Source organism: Carcharhinus amblyrhynchos, chromosome 19 (assembly GCF_965287045.1).
Source record: "Carcharhinus amblyrhynchos chromosome 19, sCarAmb.v2.hapA, whole genome shotgun sequence".
Lineage (NCBI taxonomy): Eukaryota > Metazoa > Chordata > Chondrichthyes > Carcharhiniformes > Carcharhinidae > Carcharhinus > Carcharhinus amblyrhynchos.
The window spans coordinates 9975333-9988801 of NC_137342.1; the positions used below are offsets into that span (position 1 = coordinate 9975333).

The 13469-nt window shown below is 45.8% G+C and overlaps 1 protein-coding gene across 4 annotated transcripts in view; it reads right to left on the minus strand.

Annotated features, from left to right (window-relative positions):
- LOC145355302 (phosphatidylinositol 3-kinase C2 domain-containing subunit gamma-like) overlaps positions 1-13469 on the minus strand; it is a 232168-nt gene that overhangs the window by 106148 nt on the left and 112551 nt on the right. For all 4 annotated transcript variants that reach the window (XM_080207240.1, XM_080207237.1, XM_080207238.1 and 1 more), the window contains 2 exons: positions 12364-12555; positions 4357-4450 (listed from right to left, as the gene is read on the minus strand). In XM_080207240.1, the coding sequence (XP_080063366.1) occupies positions 4357-4450; positions 12364-12555 (286 nt within the window). The remainder of the gene's footprint in view (positions 1-4356; positions 4451-12363; positions 12556-13469) is intronic.

A 13469-nucleotide genomic window follows, 5' to 3' on the forward strand; every position in this document is an offset into this window, starting at 1 on the left:
ACATGCTATCATTCACTGCATGCACCTTTGAGATGTTGATTAGCAATTTATAATTGGAGCTACAACTCACGATCATCAAGGTTAAATTAAAGGCCCCATGAGTGTCTGATGTTTTTGTCTATTGTCACTCACTCACAAACAGTGATTCAGAGTCTGTCAAAGAACTCACACCTCCATCTGTTGCTCAAAGCTACCTGGGGTGTATTTCTGACAGGGCAAAAATGTACATATACCTCTGGGGCTCCGCTAGCCTGCATCTGTTCATGTGTCTGCCAGTATAAAGTCCCAGGAGGGCTTCCAACACATATCAAAGATTCATTCCTCCTGTTACTGTCATGCTCCTTCCCCTGCCTGGCGGCACAGTGGTTAGTGCTGCTGCCTCACAGCGCTAGGGTCCTGGGTTCGATTGGGTTATTGTCTGCGTGGATTCTGCATATTCTCCCCGTGTCTGCTTGGGTTTCCTCCAGGTGCTCCGGTTTCCTCCCACAGTCTGAAAGATGTGTTGCATTGGCCACGCTAAATTCTTTAGATTTGGTTTATAATACATGTAACAGTATACAGTGACACTAATAAATCAGTCTATATTTCAAATTTCAGGTGCTGACGTAACTCAATATTAATACATGCTATCATTCGCTGCATGAATCTTTAGCAACTTGTAAGTGAAGCTACAACTCACGATCCAGACATGGGGTCGAAATAATCAAAGACTGATTAAACAATCAGTATTGTTTCTTGCATGCTAAACAGAGAAAGCGTACTGTTCATACAGAAGGAGAGAATGCAGAATGTAGCATTACAGTCTTAGCTAGGCTGTAGAGAAAGATCAACTTAGTGCAAGGCACGTCCCTTAGTGTACCCAAACAGACATTGGAGCATGGTGGCTAGGGAACTTTCACAGTAACTTCATTACAGTGTAAATGTAAACCTACTTGTGACACTAATAAATAAATTTAAACTTGCCTACCCAAGTGAAAACTATATCTGACCATGGAATTGTAATATTATAATGCACAATACAGGCATTTATTCATCTATAGCTTTGTGTAAGCAGGAACAAACGTTATTCTTAATCTGGTACTATCAGTAACCAGAGTTGACTCATACCCAGAAGCTGTGAGTTTTTAAAATCACTAATTAAGGGTAATTACAGACATATGACAGTCAACAAATTAAGGATGCTAAACTTAAAAATGCAATAATAGAAGCACATTACAATATTAACGAGTAATTATATTCATGTTCCAGTGCGACTGTCTCATTGCAATTTCGTGGGGGCTTTTTAAAATTATTTATTAGTCACAAATAGGGTTACGTTAACATTGCAATGAAGTTACTGTGAAAATTTCCTAGTCACCACACTCCGGCGCCTGTTCGGGTACATTGAGGGAGAATTTAGTATGGCCAATGCACCTGACCAGCACGCCTTTCAGACTGTGGGAGGAAACCGGAGCTTCCAGAGGAAGCCCACACAGACTTAAGGAGAATATACGGGCTCCGCACAGATAGTGACCTAAGTTTGGAATTGAACCTGGGTTCCTGGCATTGTGAGGCAGCAGTAGTAACTTCTGTGCCACCATAACTCCCCACGAAAACTAGTTTGTGTTTTTACTGTCCTTTAATAGCCACTAACATGTCAGTGAGCTGCTGAATAAAATGCTGTGGAGAGGCTAAATGACTTTCAGGACTGCAAATCGAAGTCATTTCTTATCACTGGTCCCATAATCCCATATTAAGGAGATTTGCCATCAAATATTCAACAGCAGCACGGTTTTAAATATGATGAAAATAAATTTTGTTTTGATTTTAGTCAGCTTATTTTTCAACCGTGTCAGCATGACATGAAAGGAATGCCAATAAAGCCGTCGATAAATTATCCCCCCACTTAAATATGACACAATAACTGTAACAGCTTGCATTTTTACAGTACCTTTAACATAGCAAAATATCCCAAGGTGGTTAGTAATGCTACAATTAAACAAGGTTTGACACTAAGCAACATATGGAGAACAGTGCAGCAGGCGGCCATTTGGCCCATTGAGTCTAGCCCAACCTCAATCCCACCCAGGTTGTACTCCTGTAACCTCTTGTATTTACCCTGCTAATCCCCCTGACATTAGGGTCAAGTTAGCACGACCAATCCATCCAACCCACACATCTTTGAACCGAGAGGGGAAACTGGAGCACCCGGAGGAAACCCACACAGACACGGGGAGAATGTGCAAACTCCACGCAGACAGTGACCCGAGGCAGGCATCGAACCCGGGTCCCTGGCGCTTTGAATCAGCAGTGCTAACCACTGTGCCACCCAGGTTAGGAGAGGTCATCAAAGAGGGGCATTTTAACGATGGTCCAAAGGTGGAGAGATTTGGGAAAAGATTTCCATTCCGGGCTTCATTCCTAAGCAGCTGAGGTATGGTCGCTAAAAAAACATTGAAACGTAGAAAATAGGAGCCAAAGTGGGCCACTCGGTCCATCGATCCTGCTCTGCCACTCAACGTAATCATGGATGATTCTCTGTCTCAAAACCACAAGTCGCTCTCTCCCCATATCCCTTGACATTGTTAATGGTCTAAAAATCTATTTGTTTCTTAAATACATTCAGTGACTTGGCCTCCAGCATTGTGTGGTAGAGAATTCCACCACCCTCAGTGAAGAAATTTCTCTTCATTTCAAATCTAACTGGCCAATCCCATATCTTGAAGCTATTGTTCTAGACTCTAGCTATTGTTCTGGCCAATCGCATATCCTGAACCTTTTTTTCTAGACTCCCCTACCCCCAAGCCAGGGGAAACATCATCCCTGCACCCAGTCTGTCCAGCCCTATCAGTATTTTGTATGTTTCAATGACAGCTCCTCCCATTCTTTTCAACTCCAGTGAATATAGGCCCAACCGACATAATCCCTTCTCAAACAGCAATCCTGTCATCCCAAGAGTCAGTCATGTGAAACTTCGCTACATTCCCTCCATGGTAAATACACTTTTTCATAGAATTCCTACAGTACAGAAGGAGGCCATTCAGCCCATCCAGTCTGTATCACAATCCCGCCATGGCCCAATTCCCACAACTCTACACATTTACCCTTCTAATCTCCCTGACACTAGGATCAATTTAGCATGGCCAACCCACCTAACCCGCACATCTTTGGACTGTGGGAGGAAACTGGAGGAAACCACGCAGGCACAGGGAGAACGTGCAAACTCCACACAGACAGTTACCCAAGCTAGGAATTGAACGCGGGACCCTGGCGCTGTGAGGCAGCAGTGTTAATACTATGCCGCCCTTGGGTATGGAGACCAGAACTGCACACAATACTCCAGGTGTGGTCTCAACAAGGCCCTTAGAATGCCAGTAAGACATCCTTACTCCTGTAGTCAAATCCTCTTACAATGAAAACAAACATGCCATTTGCCTTCCTCAATGTATACTGTACCTGCGCGCTTGCTTTCTGTGACATGAATAATCAGGTCCCTTTGGATGTTAACATTTCCCAATCTATCACCATTTAAGAAATGCTCTGCCGTTCTGTTTTTCCTACTGAAGTGAATAACGTCACACTTACCCATATTCTACTGCATTTGCCATGTATTTGCCCACTCATGCAACTTATCTAAACTGCCTCTTTATTCCCTCCTCACCATTCACAATTCCATCGAGTTTTGTGTTGTCAGCAAAGTTGGAAATATTATATTTGATTCTTTAGACCAGATCATTGATTTATACTGTGAATAGCTGGGGCCCAAGCACTGATTACTATGGGACCCCACTAGCCACCACTGTCCATTCCAAAAAGAATCCATTTATTCCTACTCTCCGTTTCCTGCCTGCTAACCTATTTGCAATCCATGCCACTTGATCACCTCCAATCCTGTGCATTTTAACTTTGCACTTTTCTCTTATGTAGGACTTTATCAAAAGCTTTCTGAAAATTCAAATAAACTGTATCCACTGGTTTCCCCTTATTGATTCTATTAGTTATGTCCTCAAACAAAAATTCCAGCAGGCTTTTCAAATGCGATTTCCCTTTGAGAAATCTGTGTTAATTTTGTCTAACCCTGTTGATATTTTTGAAATGCCCGTTATTACATCTTTTAGATTTTCCCTTGATGTTTGGCTAACTAGTATGCAATTTCCTCTTTTTCCCCGCCCTCCTTTTTTAAACAGTGGCATATTTTGCCCATCAGACCACTGTAGCAGAGCCAAACCTTTATAATGTTATAAATATCTCACCACGATGGTGGCTCTATTAACTTGACAGCAAAGTTAGAAGCTTCAAAAAAAGTTCAGCTCCCTGTAAGGTGGAAGAGCGAGTTTCATCTTTAATCCTGCAATACTTTCATCAAAGCCTATTTACCTGAACTAACTGTGGCAGATAATCTAACAGTTCATCATCCAGCATGGTTCCAATCTGTTGGACTGCAGCCTGACGAAGCTCTTGATCCGAGAAGCTTATCAAATGGAAAACAGAAGATACAAAATGGAACAGTGAGTGAACTTATTCCAACTCTTTAGCACACAAGTCACAGCTGAACAACATCATGTCAAAGCCAACTCGGAGTTCAACTGAATTTTTAGATTTTACTAACGTTTTTACTCGCGGAACAATGTTAATTCCACTCCATTCAGGTGCCAATTCTTTTCTGACCAGAATTCCCTCTTTTCAAATAAAGATGTGCCTCTTTTTATTAGTTTGAACATGGCTTGCTACCAAGAATGGTGAGTCCAAATGATTTTGTGTGTGATGCAGTCATGCAGCACACACGGTGATTCTTCAGCTTTCGTGAAGTAACTAACATACTTAGCAATGATGAAATTAAATTCCTCATTGAACTCGCTGTGGCGTTTGCAAAACCAGAAAAAAATGGCATGGTGGCAAATGGATTTAAAATAATTCAATGATCAAGCTTTTGTTGAATGTGGAAGGAAGAAATCAGATGATGTAATTGGACTCGAGAGTTTGTCCCTGGATACCAGTTTAGACAATGAGAACGTGGAAGTGTGGCAGCTTAACATGGGTCAGATGGATCACATAGACTTCAAACATTTTATAAGGAAGTTTCACTGTTTGAGAAAGCAAACCAAGGAACAAAAATAGCAAGCTAACATAAATAACGCTGCATATGTCATGATGACAATGGGAAAATTCTGCAGGAAAGAACTCCCACAGGACATATCATCAGCTTCATTCACTGTCTTCATATTTTAGTGCAGAGCGAGGCTGCCAAAGGCAATGTTGCAGCTCTGCACAGGTTGAGGAATATTAAAAACAGGAGGAAGATGTTCAGCTTCCTGAGCCTACTCCTCCATTCAATTACATAATGTCCGATCTGTACCTCATCTTAACTCATCAGTTTATTGATTAGTGTCACAAATAGATTTACCTGAACGCTGCAATGAAGTGACTATGAAAATCCCCTAGTCGCCACACTCTGGTGCCTATTTGGGTACACAGGGGGACAATTTAGCATGGCCAATGCGCTTAACCAGCACGTCTTTCAGAGGAAACTGGAGCACCCGGAGGAAACCCATGCAGGCATGGGGAGAACATGCAGACTCCACACAGACAGTCACCCAAGCCGGGAACTGAACTCAGTCCCTGGCGCTCTGAGGCTGCAGTGCCAAATCAGTGGGCTATCCTGATAGGAATATCTGTACAAGGTGGTATGGTTAAATTGGGCAAAGAGTCATCCAACACTCTCATCTGTCAATGTGCAGGGAGCAAAACCAATGGTAACTGTAGATGCGCTCTCAGTAGTGCAGACCATGCCATCTCACAAATGCTTCACTAAGTATTGTTTTGGGATCCAAACATTAATCCAGTTCGGCTCCAGCTGACTTGTAGAAAGGGATGCAGGGTAGATATAAGGGTGGTGTTTAAAGATCTTCTGAGCATCCGACATTATGTGGGAGCGCAGACTAACGGGAATCATCAACATCTTCTGGCATTGGCAAGCACCGGGAAGGAGCTGGTTGTCATTGAGACAACAACCTTGGAAAGTAATGAGCCCACGCTGATGCCAGCAGGGGAGATTTTTGTTACCGACGAAAGTATACCAGGATTAGTTAAACACAAAGGGAGCAGATGACGGATGTGCCACTCATCATAGCTACTCACTCTGCTACCGCACTGAGAACTGGGGCACCCACAGGGTGCACGCACAACCTGCCATTCAAAATGAGCAAATACATGAGGAAGACTTTGAATGTGCTCAACACATGCACTTAAAGCAGTGAACAACAGTATTTTATAAATATATCTCATAGTCTACCATCTTTTTGCTGTGTAGGACAGAAGGTATCCCAAGCAAAGCCAACTGAAATGATGACACCCCCAACAAACGCTTTTGGTTATAAATAAACCCAATAGAAATTGGATGACCAACCACATATGAGACATCCATCTCCTGGGTTACAGTGACTGATCAGTACACTATTTGTGTATAATTGCCATTGACTTGTCAGTAAGCCACTGGGTGACTACATATCACCATAGAAACCCTACAGTGCAGGAAGAGGCCATTCGGCCCACCGAGTCTGCACCAACCACAATCCCACCCAGGCCCTACCCCATATCCCTACATATTTTCCCGCTAATCCCTCTAATCTACACATTTCTGGACCCTAAGGGGCAATTTTAGCACGGCCAATCAACCTAACCCGCACATCTTTGGACCGTGGGAAGAAACTGGAGCACCTGGAGGAAACCCACGCAGACACGAGGAGAATGTGCAAACTCCACACAGACAGTGACCCGAGCCGGGAATCGAACCCAGGTCCCTGGAGCTGTGAAGCAGCAGCGCTAACCACTGTGCTGCCCTGCCCACCGCAACCAGTGAGGTTGCAGCTGGCAACTAATAGACGTCTCTACTATTGCTGGTTCTTCTTTCTCGAGCGTAGTTTGTAAAATATAAATGCAGGATTTTGGCTATTGAGTTGGATGATCAGCCATGATCGTAATGAACGGCGGGCAGGCTCAAAGGGCCAAATGGCCTCCTCCTGCTCCTATCTTCTATGCGCGAGAGCTTCTCATACCCTGCTGAAGGGAGGAATGAGTGGGGAAGGATTTTGCTGTTGAACCTCGTCGTTTAAAACAGCATCGTTCAGCATACATGGGACTGATCGAAGTTTCAGCTGGAATGTGGCACTGACATTTTGTTTGGAGCTACCTGGGCCACTCTGCACAAACTGCTCTCCATCAGCAGTCTGAGGAAGGCCTGGAGCAGTGAAAATTATTTTCTCTGCTAATTCCCACGAATAGAGCTGGTGGTGCAAATGAACAAATAGCTTGACTACGCTTCTGTCAGAATCGATGTACTGAGCCCGGACATTGCAATAACTATTCATTTTAGACATTTACTCCGCAGGATTATGGCAGTAGCATAAATCCTTCTCTCCATACTGCACTCATTGAATTCCCGTTTTTTGCCTAATTCACCAAAGCACTTTTCCCTGCACCCTCTCCCCCCAACCCCCCGCCTGTTTCAAGTCATCTTGTCTCCATGCAACATTTCGCCAATATAATTCCTCCCACCTCCGCATCACACCCCAGCAACAGGCGAGATTCAGTTCCACTGAAGCAGGTGGTGTTGGTGGCAACATGCCCCGAACCAAATGAATTAGGTGGCGCCTGCCAAGTGCTAAGCCCAACCTGTTTGACATTATGGAGCGTGTTTACAAATCCATTTGCCAAGCTGGTTTTTATTCCCAAATTACGGACAACAGGAGGGGTGCAGTAGAGAACAGGCCCCGCTGACAGAACATTGTCTCAAATTGATTAGCCTGTGGAGACTGGCTTCTTACGGTTCCATTACTGGGGAACGTTGAAAGATGTTACCAGTTTATACTGTAATCATAGTGCTGTGAGTTTGCCTATCAAATCCTCCTCCCACTAACATACGCTGCAGTGTCTGTAACTGCTGGTAACGGTATATTAACCTGTCAAAAACAGTTTGAAAATCCATAAAAATAAAATTTGCACAGCAGCTTGATACAAGCCTTTTTGCCTTCTTGGCTAGTCGAAGTACACATCACGGTAAGCGGAATTAACAGGATCAAATTATGAGAAGGGGTTACATAGACAAGATTGCATCCCTTGAATATAGAAGATTATGCTAACTGAGGGATTTACCAATGGATAAAGCACAGGGTGGATGGAGAGGAACTTTTTCTCCTGGTGAAGAAATCTAAAATAAGGGCGCAGTTCCTTAATAAACGGAGCTGGATTATCCACGGGATGAAGTCAGGAAGTAATTCTTTTCTCGAATTCTGGTGGAAATCTGGAACTCACTGCTCCAAAAGAGCTATTGAGGCTTGAGGGATTGGTGTTGGGGTGGGAGGCTGAGTCTGGGGGCAGGGTGGGGTAATGGGGGCAGGGGCATCAATTGAAAATGCTAGGTTTGCTTTAGGTTAAGGTATGCAGGGCGATAGAACAAAGTGGGCACATAAATCTAAAGTACAGATCAGCCATGGTCTAAATGGATGGTGGGAGAGACACCAGCACGTTTTTCAGACTATGGAAGGAAACCAGAGCACCCGGAGGAAATCCACGCAGACATGGGGAGAACATTCAGACTCCACACAGACACTGAGCCAAGCCAGGAATCGAACCCAGGCACTGTGAGGCAGCAGAAACCCACGCAGACACGGGGAGAATGTGCAAACTCTGCACAGACAGGAATTGAATCCTGGTGTGCTGCACCAGCAGCGATGCTGATCACTGTGCCACTCGAGTCATACCTGGGGTGAAGCACCTTGAAGCCGGGAGATATCAGCAGAGGCTGGGTTTAGCGGCCTCCCTACTGGGCGTCATGGCCCCTGTGCGTCATCAGCTCCGTGCCAATTTGAAGTACTAAAATTTGAATTTGAATATCATTGGTGGGCCTGCGATTGAAGTCTTTGGGCCAGCTAGCTTCTCCTCCCCTGCCAGGAGTGTTTCACTCCAGCAGGGTTTATAATAGCTCCCCACTAATAGGGAACTGGTGGCCCAGCCCTGCTGCAGTGAACAAAAGCCATGAATGCCCCCTAAGGAGGTTGGAGGTAAGGTGCATGCTCCCTGGCAGTGCCAGCCTGACCCCCTGACACTGTCCAAGGGGCAAATGGCAATTCCCAAGGGGTACCTTGGCACTGCCCGCTGCACATTAGGCAGTGGCTAGGGGGCAGGCCCTACTGGGGGCAGGGTCTATAGGGGCTGGTGGGTGGGGATGGTGGGGATCCCACTGCCGCGTGGCAAAAGGATTGGTGGCAGCGGGAGTGAAGATGGTGATCGGACTGGCCGTCTGGGTATGTTGTGTGGGGGGGAATGGGGAATGGGGGCAGTGGGACTGCTGGGGGGAGAGGTCATGGAGATCAGGGATAGTGGGAGGGAGACATTGGGGCTTGTCCAATGTCTCCAAGAGGCCAGCAACTGGGGGGCTGGGAGGGGGTCAGAGGAGCAGCAATGCAGGTGTTGTGGGAGCGGCTAGCAATTGGGAGGCCGGCAGTGTGGGGATACTGCGCGTGCGCTGATCTCTGTGCTGACAGATCGGCGCATGTGCAGTGGCGCACTCAGTGCAATGCTGCTGGCCTCTGCAGCGGGAATGGGCCCTGTCCATTGATTTTCAGTGTGAATCATGCTAGCGCTTTCTGCAGTGCTCAGAGAATGGGAGGTTAATTTTGAAAATCCCACTAAAAAGAAATTCACGCGAGTCACTCCAGTTTTTACACAAATTCGGCACTCAGAATTTTTTTTTTAAGAAGAATTGCCCAACGCACCCCCCCAATCATGCTCACCTGTGCTAAAATCAAATGTAAAACTTCGAGTCCAGGCTAACTTCATAGAATTTCTGGCCTGGATCTTACCATAGGTTGGAATTATGGGGTTTTATGAATTGTTTCTTGAAGACTCGAAACTAATTAACAAATTGGACATGCCAGTTTGATTGATTTGCCTAACAACTTATCAGACAGGTATCATTAACTCCAAATTCTAACACTTTAAAACAAATAGGCAAAGTCAATTAATTTTAAAAAAATCATTTATATAAATTCTGAGTGTACAGAAATGTGTAAAACATCAAATCCATGTTTAGTACTTTTAGTCCCAAAGATGAAAAGGTGAGAAGATCGCCGAAACAGCACTTTTACAGGGTCACTGATGATTTCGAAAATCCAGCTCTCAAATCACCCAACCTGGAGTGGCCAAATAGTCAATGGTCTGAACTGTGAGGTCAGATATAACATTGGACACTCTAAATTAAACTGCAGCCAGACAGGATGGTAATTCGCACAAGTTACCTTTAAATACACACAGCTCAGGGGTGAGAATGAGGTCTAAACGTGGGAGGTATCGGTGGCACAATGGTTAGCATTGCTGCCTCACAGTGCTAGGGACCCAGGTTCGAATCCCGGCTTGAGCCACTGCGCTGAGTTTGCATCTTTTCCTCATGTCTGCGCAGTTTCTCTCCAGATGCTCCAGTTTCCTCCCACAGTCCGAAAGACGTGCTGGTTTGGTGCATTGGCCATGCTAAATTCTCCCTCAGTGTACCCAAACAGGCGCCGGAGTGTGGCGATTCGGGGATTTTCACAGTAATTTCATTCCGGTGTTAATGTAAACCTACCTGTGATTAATAAATAAACTTTAACTTTACTTTAGAGGGGGCAAACATGGACGCCCTAGAACCAGAGGTGCTCGACCCTGACCAAATAAGGGCATTGTTTTGTCTATTTGCCAGCGTTCGCCACGCCCATCAGCAACTCAGTTACTGTATATGGAAAAGGCTACATGGCACTTCATGCACCTGAGCATGGACAGCTACGGTTCTCCTAGCTTCTTCCATATATGGAATCAGCAATCCCATTGGGTGCTTCAACTCCCACCTCGTATCCTCATCGACTGGAAGCAAGAGAACCTTCCAGAAGGGCATGGATAAGAGGAGACACCTGGAGGCCACCCCCAGTGAAGATTCAATCATCCAGCAAAGACACAGCGATGATGGAAGAGGGTGTGCGAGACCAACCATCGCAAAGACAACCCTGGGTTCAGAGGCAAGATCATCAGAACAGGCAAAGCTCAGCAAAGACAGAGCAGCCGGACCAAGGGGTAATATCAGAGTCTCAGATAGACAGGGTGGTGTGTTAATAAGTTCGATGAAGACTTGCTTTTTTTAAATGGCGTTTTTATAATGAGGTTCTTTCATAAAATTGGGTTGAACTGTGAATTGACCCATGTTCGGTTCAATGAGTATACTACCTGGGTAAACGGGTTTTAGTATAAACTGATTAAAGCGTTGAATGTTAGAAACAACACTGGGTTGAAACAGAAAATATTTTAATAAGTCTCAGCAGGCTTGTGGAGAGACAAGAAGAGTAAACGTTTCAAGCGTCTGTGAGTCTTCTTCAGAACTGAAGAGGCCTGAGGGCCCGTCTCCCCGCGGGGTGGGGTCGGGCCCGTCTCCCCGCAGGGGTCTAGGGCCCATCTCCCCGCAGGGGTCTGGGGCCCATCTCCCCGCAGGGGGCTGGGGCCCTTCTCCCCGCAGGGGGCTGGGGCCCTTCTCCCCGCAGGGGGCTGGGGCCCTTCTCCCCGCAGGGGGCTGGGGCCCTTCTCCCCGCAGGGGGCTGGGGCCCTTCTCCCCGCAGGGGGCTGGGGCCCTTCTCCCCGCAGGGGGCTGGGGCCCTTCTCCCCGCAGGGGGCTGGGGCCCTTCTCCCCGCAGGGGGCTGGGGCCCTTCTCCCCGCAGGGGGCTGGGGCCCTTCTCCCCGCAGGGGGGGGGGGGGGGGTAGGGCCCATCTCCCTTCAGCTCTGAGTCAAAACATTAGCTCAGTTTCTGTCACCACACATACTGCTGAGTCTCTCTGGCAATCTCTGCTTCTCCTTCAGATTTTTGGCACCGCAGTATTTTGACCTAACTTGGACCTTCTGAAGTATTTGCAGTCAAAGGACAGGCCAGATTTCTGTTCACTCAAAATGCAGTCGAAGTTTCATCTATTTCTCAATTGCACCAGGGCTCTGTACCAACATAACACTTCCGTATCCTCCAATAACCACCGAGAGACCGTGGGCAGTTTTACCCTGTTGAGTTGCACCCACTTGGCTTGACACTCTGCAAAGATATTTTCCTCCAGAACATTTCATGACAGAGAACATAGACTTCCGTCCCATCTGTTTTCATTAGTCCCAGGGTGAAAGGACAGCATTATAACTCACTGCACCTCCTACACCCAGAACTTAGTGCATTTGTAATACGGTAAAATAAAACATGTACTACAAGTATAAACTGCTGAAGGATAGCCTACAGCAACTATTAGATATAAATAAAGACAAGCACTTCCATAACATTTTTATATAAGTGGGAGGAAAAATCCCAGGGAGATAATTCAAGGTTTACCTTGGAAGCAATAGTCCCAGTGACTCTAAAGGGTTTGCTGAGAGGTTCCATCTCCGGAGCACTGCATAAATCTCAGGCAGAGAACTTGAGCCCCAGTTGGGTGCGCTGCCCAGCAAGAGAGGAAGGGAGCAGTTTGAGCTGTTGCAGAACGAACGTTTTGTCCAGAGCAAGTCTTTCTCTTCTTTGTCAATTCTGCCAAAAAAAAAACCAACAGAACAGCCGTGAAAATATTGTGATATAACAAGCTCAAAACCCTGCAGGTGTTGTCACAATGAATGATACCGGAATTCCAGAATTGGAGCATATTCCCCCGAGTTAAAAAGTCAAAGTCAGACATGACGCAACTCCAAACATTCTCTGACAATGTAGCTCAGCACTGATCTGGGGCCAGTCTACACTGTTCGAGTATGACCTATTCTTTCCAAGATTCCTGCGCTTTAAATCTCCATCATCCTCCATGTGAATTACCAAGACAATCTCAATTGATATCAAATTGCTAAAGCACTTGTGTGTCTGAGGTATTCCGCCCTCTGGATATCTGATCAAAATCTCTCATCAAGCATTGTCCCTTAATAAACTTGAGAAAGTGCGAGGATTGGATTCCAACACTGATCAGTGAGATAAATTGTGTTCAGAAACATTGTGCTGGGTAGGGCTTATCCAAACAGAGCCTGTTCCATTCATCTTAGAACATCATGATATTGATTCAAAAAAAAAACTTGTGATGAAATTAAAATTCAAATCATTTCATCTCTCCGCAGATTAACATACAGGGCCAAGCAGGTCAGGATCAATCCGTACGCTGATCTCTGTCGGGATGGGATAACATTATATTGTGTTATCTTCTTCAGCGATCGCTCGCTAACGATTACCCACCATGAAACTCCGTGTCACTGCTCATGGGTTCTGTGGGTCCTTGCACATCTGATGAGCCCAATTCTAGAGTGACATCTCCGACCGCACACTTGGCAGGTGTTTCCAGGAGGTGGGTTCGGTCTTTGGATCCTAGATCATTGGTATTCCTTTTCTGGGCCTCCTCTTGCCATCAGGAGTCTGTGAAGAACTGGATCCCTTCAACCTGCAGGTTCCTCCAAGTAGGTCTCTAC